General features: G+C 39.8%; 1 protein-coding gene across 4 annotated transcripts in view; it reads left to right on the top strand.

The window, feature by feature from the left end:
* Positions 1-10,749, top strand: part of FAM163A (family with sequence similarity 163 member A) — a 55,981-nt gene extending 45,232 nt beyond the window's left edge. For all 4 annotated transcript variants that reach the window (XM_033915280.1, XM_033915281.1, XM_033915278.1 and 1 more), the window contains one exon: positions 10,147-10,749. In XM_033915280.1, the coding sequence (XP_033771171.1) occupies positions 10,147-10,482 (336 nt within the window). In that variant the 3' untranslated portion in view covers positions 10,483-10,749. The remainder of the gene's footprint in view (positions 1-10,146) is intronic.
* The last annotated feature ends 1,773 nt before the right edge of the window (positions 10,750-12,522 follow it).

Raw genomic sequence — 12,522 nt, 5'->3', positions numbered from 1 at the left:
CCCTGCCACGATGCGGGTCACGATCAACAACCAGACCAAAAACTTTACTGACCCACAGCTACTATCGGATTACCTGGAGGAACTCAGCCCGACCACTATTGACAGAGTTTAAGCAGCCTCTGTCCTCTGGGTTCGTCGTTGGAGCCTTTTCTGCAAACTGCTGGGGTTCGTGCACAGCATGGTGGCCATGATACTACATCCACGTGGACGTTTGCCTTTCACCAACAACTTTACAGACGTTTGATTATCTGTTTTTCTTACCCATCTCTTACATTCTCGACCCTTTTTTGTTCTTTTTTTTTTTTCTCTTTAATTATTGTACACCTTCATGTTTTCGATTAATACTCATGCTAGTTAAGTTGTCTTTACTTTCCGTTTCCTTTTCATTTCTCGAAGCCTCATTAATTATTCATCCCTGCAGCACAATCAATTCTGTTCTTCCTCACTACTGCAAATGCTCAATGTTTTGTTTTTAATATAATATATTCTCTATACTCATGAAATGATTCCATCATCTTCTCTCCTCCTTTAACTTTTATGAAATTAACACCGTTTGACTAATCAATTTTATTCTATGAATTATTAATGTATTTTAGATTGCCACATGTTTTAGCCTGTTATTAATTATTCCCTTTAACTATACAAGCACACATTTCATAAACTACACTGGTATGCCCTGTTTGTATTATTTTCTAGTTGTCTTTACTTTCCGTCTCCTTTTCAATTCTCGAAGCCTCATTAATTATTCATCCCTGCAGCGCAATCAATTCTGTTGTTCCTCACTACTGCAAATGCTTGATGTTTTGTTTTTATTATAATATATTTACTATACTTGGTTCTCATTAACTTTAATGAATTTAGCACTGTATGATTAATTAAGTTTACCCTCCATGAATTATTAATGTATTTTAGCTCGTCACATGTTTTAGCCTGTTATTAATTATTCCCTCTCATTATACAAGCATACATTTCATAAATTGCACTGGTATGTCCCCTCTGTATTATTATCAATGAATTGTATGGTTCATCCTATTGAATTATCCTTCACTTCCTTTTCCTTGATATCTTTTTCTAAAGTGGTGTCTTTTATTTATTCTCATCTCTCCTTATCACCTTGCTCACCATTAACTGACAAAATTAAATTTCCAGCTGTCTTATTCATTTTCCAGTACATTTGTCTTTGTCTATATTTATGTTTCACTGCGTTTACCATAGTGCGCTTGTTTTGTTCTACACAATATGAATTATTATCGCATTTTATATGTCCTCATAAATTTTCAAAGCCTGAGTGAACTATCCTCATGATAAATTTACCTAGATTTGCTGTCTCACCTTCCCTTATTTTCTTTACCTTATACACTAACGTATTATTCATTCCTGCATAGGTTGTGTACTATCAATAATGGATTTCATATTTAATATTTATTTTGTCAGTCAGTGATTTTAAGGTATATGTTTTTGAACTTCATGTATTGTACTGTAATATGAATTCTCTTATACCTATTAACTCCATGAATTTTCTAAGTGTTTATTGCTGCTTGGTTTTCTTCATTGCCTTATTTTTTTTTTTATTTTTTTTTTTTATTTTTTTTTTTTATTTTTATTTATTTATTTATTTATTTTTATTGCCTTATCATTAATTTCAGTTTATGTTTTTCTCATTTAGGTGTAGTCTTCTCACCCTTGATAGTTTAAGGCACAAACTACTTATATCTGACTACTAAATGCTGCATATTTTGCTATTCACTTAGCAGGGTTGTTACTCTGACTGTTCTATATTTGTCCGCTTCAGCTACCACTTACTTATGTCTCTCAATTAGACACATGGAATAGATGTACTTACATGTATCTGTATTTTCTAACTATGTTCATACTATGCTTTTAGTTTACTCAGACATTCTCATCTCACTTGACCAAGTATTATGTGCCATCTTGCTGTGTGTTGCTACCTCATTAATATTCTTGATAGGCTCTTTATGGGTGTCTCACATTTGAAGGGTCACCTCTGACGTTATAATAAGCAAGACTATATTGTTTACTGCTGTGTTAGATTTCCACTGTTATGGCAAGCAATTTATCCGTCATATTGCTATTTATTATGCATATGTTGGTTTAATGTTTTTCATGCTTGACATTATCATCATTCCTCATATGTTGTTCATATTCATGGTTACTTGAATATTACTACGACTAGTCTTGCATGTTCTTTTCTTTTATCTCACTGTTCAAACATTGTTTATATTGGGCTTAATGGTTACATTTCAAAAGGATATTGTATTGTTATTGTCGTTGCACTGATTACCCTTCCCTTATGCTCCCTCTTCCCATGGGGTATAGTTGTCATTTGTCCTTCTCAGGACATGGCAGCTTATATGTACGTCTGTATTCCAAATTTCTGAGTTTCAGTCTTGTATACTGTACCACTTCATACCACTCACATGTTGATATATGTAATATAATGGATGTTTCCATGGTCAATCACCTTTATATCTTAGAATGGTAAAATTATTGTCCTTAAATGTCAAAGGATTTAATAATCCTATCAAACGGAAAAAAATATTAGACTATGTTTCCAAAAAGTCCCCAGATATTGTTTGTCTTCAAGAAACTCATTTAAATATCGTTGAATCAGCTAAACTGAGGACCAACTGGTCGTTACCCGTTATTGCTTCACCTGCTGACCATAAAAAGAACGGTACGGCCTTGTTGGTTAGAAAATGTGATCACATTAAAATATTATCATACACTACAGATACTGAAGGGCGATGGATTCTTGCTAAACTCCTTATCCATCAGAAAGAGATTTCCCTGTTGAACATATATGCGCCAAATCAAGATAAACCAGAATTTTTTGACAGTCTTTTGGCCTCACTGCTTGAAGATAACTCCCAACATCACATATTAACTGGCGATTTTAATTTAATTCTGGATCCGGCAATTGACAGGAAATCAACTGCCACTCACAAACCTACCAGGTCTTGGCATAGTCTTCATAATTTAATCACACAATTAAAATTAGTTGACCCGTGGCGGCTCTTGAATGGTGAAGACAGGCAATACACTTTCTATTCTGCTCCTCACAATTCATACTCGAGACTGGATTATTTTTTACTTAGTAACAATCTTTTGAACTCAGTATCACATGCCTCTATTAATGAGTTGTCAGTCTCGGACCATGCAGCTATTGAATTGGTTATTGACAGCGACTCTCTCTCAAAAAAAGGGAAAACATGGCGGTTTAATAATGCTTTATTACTTGATGACGATTTCATGAAATCTATTAGAGCTGCGATATCGGAATACTTCAAATTCAATACTGCTGTCGATGTTAGCTGGCCGATTTTATGGGATGCTTTCAAGGCCACGCTCAGAGGCACCATTATAGCCTATCAGGCTCGTCAATCTAAACTGCTCACTAAACAACTCTTAGCTCATGTAAACTCCATTAAAGAACTGGAAAGGAATCACCAAGCTAATCCGTCGGATATGAAAACCTTGAAGTTGTTACATCATGAGAGACTTTGCTATAATTTACTACTAAGCAAAAAAGCTGGGAATGCTCTTTTCATGCAAAAAGCTAATTATCATTGTACTTCAAACAAAGCTGGCAGAGCATTGGCTCAATACTTGAAAATACAGGAAGAACGATTAACCATATCCGCCATCAATAGGGAGGATGGGTCCATCACAGTGGATCCTCTTCTGATTTCAAGAACATTTAGTCAATTTTATGAAAGTCTGTATACATCGGAAATCATTAATCCCGACACTTCGAAGATATTAACAAATACACCTCATCCTACTCTAACGCCTGAGGATAATTCGGTCTTATCCATGAGCATATCAGAATCAGATATTGGCTTGGTTTTAAAGCACATGGCAAAAAGGAAAGCTCCTGGTCCAGATGGCTTCACTTCTGAATTTTATGCTGCTTTTCAACAGGAACTTGCACCTCATTTAGTTAACCTCTTTGATTATTTTATACGCACCGGTGACGTGAGAGGTACCTTCACTGAAGCAAGCATTACTGTTTTGCCCAAACCTGGCAAAGATCACCTTCATGTGGCCAACTACCGACCGTTAGCTTTAATCAATGTTGATGCAAAAATCTACGCTAAAATCATTGCAACTCGTCTACAATCTCTTCTTCCCAAATTAATTGGTGCTGACCAAAATGGCTTCATGTTGAATAGACTCTCCAGTGACAACTCACGCATGTTTGCGAATGTCATACTTCATGCTAATACACAAAATTCTCCACTAATTGCATTAGCTTTGGATGCTGAAAAGGCGTTTGATAGAGTGGAATGGGATTATCTGTTCATGGCTCTTCGGTGGTTCGGATTTGATGATTCTTCCATTCAAATGATCAAGGTTCTTTATTCAGCACCCACAACAAACGTACGCATCAATGGTTATCCATCTGCTCAATTTAAACCTACTAGAGGTACGAGACAAGGGTGTCCTCTCTCGCCCCTGCTTTTTAATCTAGCATTAGAGCCCTTTTTACATTCTATCAGAAATAATGACCGTATCTGTGGGGTACGCTGTGGTGACTCTGAAGTAAAGTTTTCAGCATACGCTGACGATGTTCTCCTGTATTTATCTCCTGAGTCCATTCCTGCACTGCTCACTCTCATTGAGGACTTCTCCAAGATTTCTGGATACAAACTTAACAATAGTAAAACGGAACTTATGCCCCTAAACTCCCATGCCCATCAACATTTAATTGCTCAATATGGTTTTCGTTGGTCTGACTCATCATTAACATACCTAGGCATCCCGTTTGGCAAATCACTAGACTCCACCATTGAGAATTGTACTTCTCAATTACTGAATTCCATCAAGTCCCAAATTCTTAAATGGAATCCATTGAATCTTTCATGGTGGGGTCGTTTAGCATCGATTAAAATGGTGTTGACGCCTAAAATATTGTATACTCTGAGCATGCTTCCTACACTTCTGCCCTTATCAACCTACAGAAACTTGGAATCGATTCTAATCAAGTTCTTGTGGAACAATAATACATCCAGAATTGCTCTCCATAAACTGAAACAAGGAAGAAATAGTGGGGGTGTGAATTTTCCCGATCTTTTGGATTATCACCATGCCTTCTTGTCTCGGCAAGGTGTTAGATGGCTGCTTTCTGAAGATTTCACAACTTCTACCAATCGCTGGCTTGAATTTGAAAGAGAAAGATATTCTCCTTACAGATTACAGCTCCTTCCCTTCATGTTGCCGCCTACAACTCCTGTCATTAGGGATCACATTCTGCTATCCATGATTCAGGTCTTTAAAAGGTTAGAATCCTCACTTGATATTAAGTGGTTGGACACAACATCTGCTCCCATTTGGCGCAATAGTTCAATCCGTATTGGTAAAAACATTGTAGATTGGAAGATGTGGCAGTCTGCGGGAGTACACCAAGTAAGCCAGTTAAGGGATGGGGATCAATGGATCTCTTTCGACCAATTAAATGCTACTTATGGTTTAAATAGTTCTCAACAATACCGCTGGCTACAGCTCAAGCAAGCTATAGCGTCTCATCTTAAACTCCAATCACTTCTCAATACAGTGCCACCACTGCTTTCGCTATGTGCGTCTTTTCCCACCCTCAAAAAAGAAGCATCTACATGGTATAAATATGCAAGACAACAGAAAATTCAACATCCCCTTGAAACGGAACACAAATGGTCATTAGATTTTCAAATTTCATTAGCTGAAAAACAGTGGGAACATTTATGGTCACGTACTCATACTATTTGTAAATCTGCTTCCTTTCTCCAAACTTCCTTATTTCTCAACCATAGGGCCTATTGGACTCCTAGTCGACTAGCTCGTTTTAAAGCTGGAGAATCAGATAAATGCTGGTCCTGCAAATCCTCTCAAGGCACCCTTAAACATATGCTTTTTGACTGTCCATTGTTACGTCAATTCTGGTCCAGTGTCATAGCCGATATTAACAAGTTACTTCATACCTCCATTCCACTATCATACAATTCTATTATCCTAGGAAGCGTCAATTCCTCTGATGTATTTCACAAAGATGAAGACTGTCTCATTCATATGCTTCTCCTGATTGCTGTCAAGATCATTCTTTCGAACTGGAAGAATCTGGAGCGAGTTTGCTATGACACCTGGTGGAACACTACTTGTTTGACAGTTAAATATGAAAAAATAGCTGCGGAAAGATGAGGCATGAAGCATAAGTTTAGAAGGCTTTGGGGTCCTTTATTACAATATGCTGATTCACCATTTAGCTTTCCAACTTAGCCCTTGTGATTCATGATAAAACTACATCAACACGTCCTTTGACTGTACTTGATATTAATCTTCGACACTCATTATTCCTCTATATCTTCTTCTCTCAATGTTTTTGGTACATTATTGTGGTATAGGTTTGCCATCAGATTGGTTACAGACTTTACATCATAGTTTAAGTATAAGTTACACTGATTTGCTTATATTCCCCTTTTTCTTTTCTCCCTCTTCCTGGAAATAACAATCCCTCATATTATCGATCCCGTGTTTTGGGGCATTGTTTTATGGATTTGTTATGTATTAGTATATGTACCGATGCAATGTTTGACTGATGTTCAGCTCTATTACTTTCTGTTCTTTTGTAAAACCTTAATAAAAACTTATTGAACTTAAAAAAAAAAAAGAGCTATACTAACATCTATAGGCATCCAGTTTAAGAGGCTTGGGCAGGTTGCAAGGACAACCTCCACAAAACAAAAACTGACAGCACATAGAGGAGAGCTTAGGAAAACATTACAGCAGCTTAGGAAAACAGAGGACCTCTCCTCTCAGCCCTGTTGCAGGGCTTCTCCCAGAACCTCATTCTAGGCACTGTCCCGGACCATTCCAATATCTCTCCTTCTCCCTTGATTGCCACCAGTAGCAACAGTACAGCAGTTCAGACAGGTTGCCATGAGGCCTCGGCCTCTGCTGTGATGCATCCTGCCTCCTTTGATTTAACTTTTTCTTTCTACATTTGTGGACTGCATCACAGAGAAGGTCAAGGCCCTGAAGCAGCCTGTCTAAATCGTTTAAGTGCTACTACGAGCAATGCTCAAAACAAATTAAAAGGAGGATTGAACTATGGGGAGAGAGAAGGAAAGGGGAAAGAGGTGCAAGTACTGCTCTGCTGGATATTGGGGGGTGGGGGGGAGAAAGAAGTGCTGGACCCAGGAGTGGGAAGAGAGGGAGGGGGCAGATGATGGACTTGTGGGGAAGGGGAGAGAGAGAATGAGTATGGGAGAAGGAAAGATGGTGAAAGATACTAGATGTAAGAGAGTGGTAGGAACACAGGACCATGGGTGTAGGGGGTGGGAAGAGAGGGAAAGATAGAGATACTGGCTCCAGAGTAGAGGGCATGAGGTAGGGTTACCATATGGCTTCAGAAAAAGGAGGATGGATTGAGACATCCGGATTTTACTTCCATTGCTTTCAGTGGAAATAAAACCCAAATGTCTCAATCTGTCCTTCTTTCCCTGGAGCCATATGGTAACCCTAGATATGGGGGGAAGGGAAACAAGAGGAAAGATACAAGGAGATAGTGTATTGGATTTTTAGAGCTCAGTATAATATTTACAATGCTGCTTTTTCATGCATAAGGCTGCTGCTCGGGAAAATGGGTAAAATGTGGACCTTACGGACCTCGGGGATCTAAACCCGCATGTCCTTAAAAATCTGAGGTTCGTGCCACTTTTAGTCTCAGCATAGGTTATGGCTCTGACAGACCTCTATGACAATTTAGCTCTGACGGATCCTATTGCTTTCCCCTCCTCATGCTGAGACTACAAGTGGCACGGATCTCAGGGCAAAAGTTTTGCCACTTGTAGTCTCAACATGGGGAGCCACGTTAGGCTTTTTTATCGCCTGCTGCTGTGGTATTAGTGCCGATGCTCATAGAATTCTTATGAGCATCGGAGCTAATAGCGCCATGGCCTGCTATAGCGGTTTAATAAAAGGAGGGGCTTAATCGGCTTCAAAATATTACAAAATGTTTGGTATGCAACATTATGAAAATATTTCTCCTCTCTTGATTAAACTTTATTGGCTTCCTATTCAGATACTTTGTTTGTTTAAACTTCTTTCTACTGTCTTTAGAATTGTCTATGGTAATGTTCCCAGTTATTTACCACAGGGGCTTTTACACAAATGTTCAAGGACTAGAAATAATCTTTCTACTTTTTCCTTCTGTAGAACATACTCATTATAGACAATCTTTTGGTCTGTTTTCATTATCAAGCAGTTAAACACTGAAATTCTCTCCTTGTAGAAATTAGATGTGCGTTGTCTTGGTTAAAATTTTGTTAAAATTTGTAAAATTTTGTTAAAAACTTAACCCCCCTCCCCCTTTTTATGAAACCATGTTATGGATTTTTATCACCGACCATGGCGATAAAGGCTCCAACACTCATGAGTGTCGGAGCTTTTACTGCCAAGGCCTGCGATAAAAAAACTCTAACACAGCTTCATAAAAGGGGGGGAGGGTTAAGACATTTTTTGAAGGTTTGATTTGCATAATTTTATGTAATTGGCTTTTTATTTTTATTTAATGTACTCTTCCAAGATTATTAGTATCTGTTGATTTTTTTGTAATCCGAACTAAGCCTTTGGGCAAATGGAATAGAAATTCCTGGTATTTGTATTTTTTCATGAACACGAAGGCATTATTTATCAGTAAGAGGAGCTAGCAGCTATTCCTTGGGCCTCAGTCCCTTCTCCATCATGACAAATTCATACATGGAATGCAATGCGAGAAAACTTTCACTCAGAGAAAGAGAGCAGCAGATGGGATGTGAGAAATAGGGGGCAGACTGGGCAGATAGATGAAGAAATGTTTTCACAGATCAGGAAAGCTGGCAAATTGGGAAACAGTATAAAAATGGGTGATTTCAACTACCTAATACTTCTAAGGAAAGGACACAAAAACCACTCAAACCATAACCACTATGCCCTATATGGAAAATGAAGAGGATCCCCCGACACTGCTCAACCCCACAGCACACACTCCAAAACCCTCACAAAAGAGAACAATCTTGAAGAAGTGGAGAAGAAACCTCAGTTCAACTTCATTGGTAAAAAAAAAGCCCTCCAAACTTCAAATTATATCCACAGTGCCACTGAAGCATAGATGAAACATTCTTGCAGCCCGGAAAGAAAACCACTTCTTCAATGAAAACACCAGCACGCCAATGACAATAAGTGCAGAGTCCACACTCTTATTGTCATTGGCGTGCTGGTGTTTTTCAGGCCCTCCAAAGGCAGCTGGAGCGCGGCTGGAAAAAAAAGGAGGCTTTGTGGGGAGGGGGGGCGCTTGAGGCAGAATGGGTGGGGCTGGGGGCAGAACTGGGCAGGGATAGAGGCAGAAATGGGTGGGGCTGGGGCAGAATGGGGGGGCTAGAGGGGAACGTGGTGGGGTCATGTGTCCTTAGTTTCCCAGAGAAAAATATGGTAACCCTATTCTCTACTCTCATTTATTTGTTCTACTGGATTTCTGGTATAAAAGCATAGGAGCCCAATGGTAAAACAGCCCAATAAGAAATTTTTTTGACAGCAATGTATGATTTAAAGCTTGCTTGTATTTCTGAATTTGCGCTCTATCCCTGTTTATAACAGGGACTATTAATGATGTTATTTAGACATGTCTATGTTATATGTGATAATCATAGGGAAACAAGATTTTATGTATTTGATATGGAAACCTTCCAAGATGGAGGAACTGGGGGTAAAAGAAAAACATACAATTTTAACACACCACCAGTAGAAATTTCACTTTGCCATAGAACACAAAAGCCAAATAAAGGAAAAGGCCTCAGAAGCCATGGAGTGTGATATGGAAACTGCATAGTTGTATACGGTATATAAATTTTTTAATAAATAAATAATAAATAATTATGAAAGTAATTATGTAACTCGCATAGAATTAGAGGATGGCACACGTAATACATTTTTAAATAAATAACATAAATAAATATTTGTTCAGACACCTGTGGTGCTTCTTGGGTTGGTTCCACAGAGGCATTCAACAAAGCTGTGTAGGTGTTCAGCAGAATTTGGCAAATGGTCTGGCATTCAGGGAGGATCTTACACTGGAGCATCTCTAACACAAACTGTCCTTCTCTTTCCTGTTAGTACTACTGCTGCAAGAAAGATGAAACAAATGGGGAAGAAGAGGAGGAGGAAGAGGAATCTGGCCTTCCCCCTCTCTGCAACTCTTGTGCCTCATATGACATGGACAGACAGAGTGGCCCAGCACCGGTGGCTTGTGCTTCCTACAATTCCCCCTTTTATATCCACACTACCGACATGGTCCGCAACGGTGGAGAGAGGATCACCTATACACCCACCTGGTATAAAGACATGGGGACGCCACTCTCCATGGGTGTGCTCCAAAATCACCCGGTGAGTTGGCAAGGTGGTGCTCGAGAGACTTTTACAAACCCAAGGGCTATCAGCACAGAAGTGTAAATCCACAGGAGTATGGGGCTGACTGCATATCAGGAGAACACCCGTGACATGGGTGGGGAATCTTAAGGAGAACCATTGTTATGGTCAGACTCTATATCCCCAACACTTGACCACAGGGACAAAAATGTGCTCTTCTTTTCCAGTAAAGAAACTGATGTTTTTAATACTCTTTTGCTGCACATTTATCTCTCTCTAACCTTCTTTTTCATAGACTTTACTCTTAGAGGGCTACAATACTATTTTCAGCTCCAGCTGGATATGAACAGGACGTGGAATTTCTCTTTTTCAATACAAAATCCTATAACATGTTGACACAGTATGGAAGATGGCTCTTCTGATTGATCTGTGCATGCTCTATGGCAAAAATGCATTAGGGAAGAGTGCTTTCATTAGCCATAACTGGGGGATAGAAGCAGGAGGTAATTTTCTCCTAACACCAAAGTAAACAAGGGCAAAGTTTCTTTAGATCTTCACCACCTAAAGTCACCACTGTTGCTATGGCACAATATCATACTTGAGTATGAATAGCTTTTTGTTATAACGTAGGATAAACTCTCCTTTTCACTCAAACAGCATCAGTTTGCACATCTAGAGAGATGGAGAAAATGCTGGAGAGACAAAATTTGAAGGCTTACAGTTGTAATATACTTTATAATGATGAAGGCCAAAGTATAGCTCAGCCAGATTTATTTCTGCCACTAATGTGTGTTAATGCTGTACTTGATTTGTATACAGGGTCGGTGTTAGACCTGCCGTTGCCCACTCCTGCCAAGTTACCAGTCTGTCCTACCCATTTGCTTAATTATACTATGTATATTTATTTGTAACCTGTTCTAGGGCTCTCTTGGGATGATGGGATAAAAAAAACCAAATAAATATGAAGGAGGAGCCCCCCAATTCCTCTACTCCTTGCCCCTTCCTCCCAATTTCCCTACCCACTAAATACCCTTCCATCCAGTATCTCCCTCCCTCCCCATCACCCCCAGGTCCACCATCTCTCCCTTTCTTTTCCCAACTGCCCAGCATCTATCCCTTCCTCCTCCTTCCCCACACTCCCAGGTCCATCCTCTCATTCAGCATCACTCCATTCTTCTTAAAATCAGTTGCTCCTGCAGGCAGAATGTCCTTCCCCTCATCTTTTTAAATGCAAGGGGGTTGCTGGCACAGCAGCGATTCTCTGGCCCTCCTTGAAGCCTCTTCAGCACTCTTTTTCTATGGCGGCACACCTCCTCTGACTTTCTGTTTCTGCTTGGGTGGGCCACACCAAAGAAACAGCACCAAAGCATCACCCCCCTTGTATTTTAAAATATGAGGGGGAGAGGGAGGGGCTACAGATTAGGGTAGGGAGAAGGGAAGGAATCCCACCTGTGGGGGGCCCCTGGAACAGTGGGGCCTAGGGCATCTGCCCTGTTTACTGCCCCCTAATGCCAGTCCTATATCTGTGAATCATAAATGTTGACTGAGAGCACACACTGAAATCCAGAATTGTACAGCTTCTCTTTTATTGCACCCTAGACTGCTTCTTGGATATGTGAAAGGGAAACAGCCGGCGAGGGAGGAGGTGGGACCCCTGGATGAGGAGGATAGGAAAAGAGTGGTAAAGGAGGAAAAGGAAGCACTTTGACAGACAGATTAAACACGTTCTTCTCGGTCTTCACGAAAGAGTACACATCCAATGTTCCGGAACCGGAAAAATTCTTCAAGGGTGACCAAGAGGAAAAATTGTCGTGCATGGAGGTAAGCCTCGAAGACGTACTCAAACAGATAGATAAGCTAAAAACTGACAAATCCCCGGGCTCGGACGGAATTCACCCAAGAATACTAAAAGAACTTAGAGACGAAATAGTGGAGTTACTTCAGCAGATTTGCAACCTATCCCTGAAAACAGGGGTAATACCAGAAGACTGGAGGATAGCGAATGTTACACCTATCTTCAAGAAGGGATCCAGAGGTGACCGGGGAATTATAGACCGGTCAGCTTAACCTCAGTTAAACTTCCGGGAAAGATGGCCGAATCATTAATCAAGGACAGTATCAGTG

This window comes from Geotrypetes seraphini, chromosome 12, assembly GCF_902459505.1.
Source record: "Geotrypetes seraphini chromosome 12, aGeoSer1.1, whole genome shotgun sequence".
Taxonomy (NCBI): domain Eukaryota; kingdom Metazoa; phylum Chordata; class Amphibia; order Gymnophiona; family Dermophiidae; genus Geotrypetes; species Geotrypetes seraphini.
This window is presented reverse-complemented; position numbering and strand designations above follow the sequence as displayed.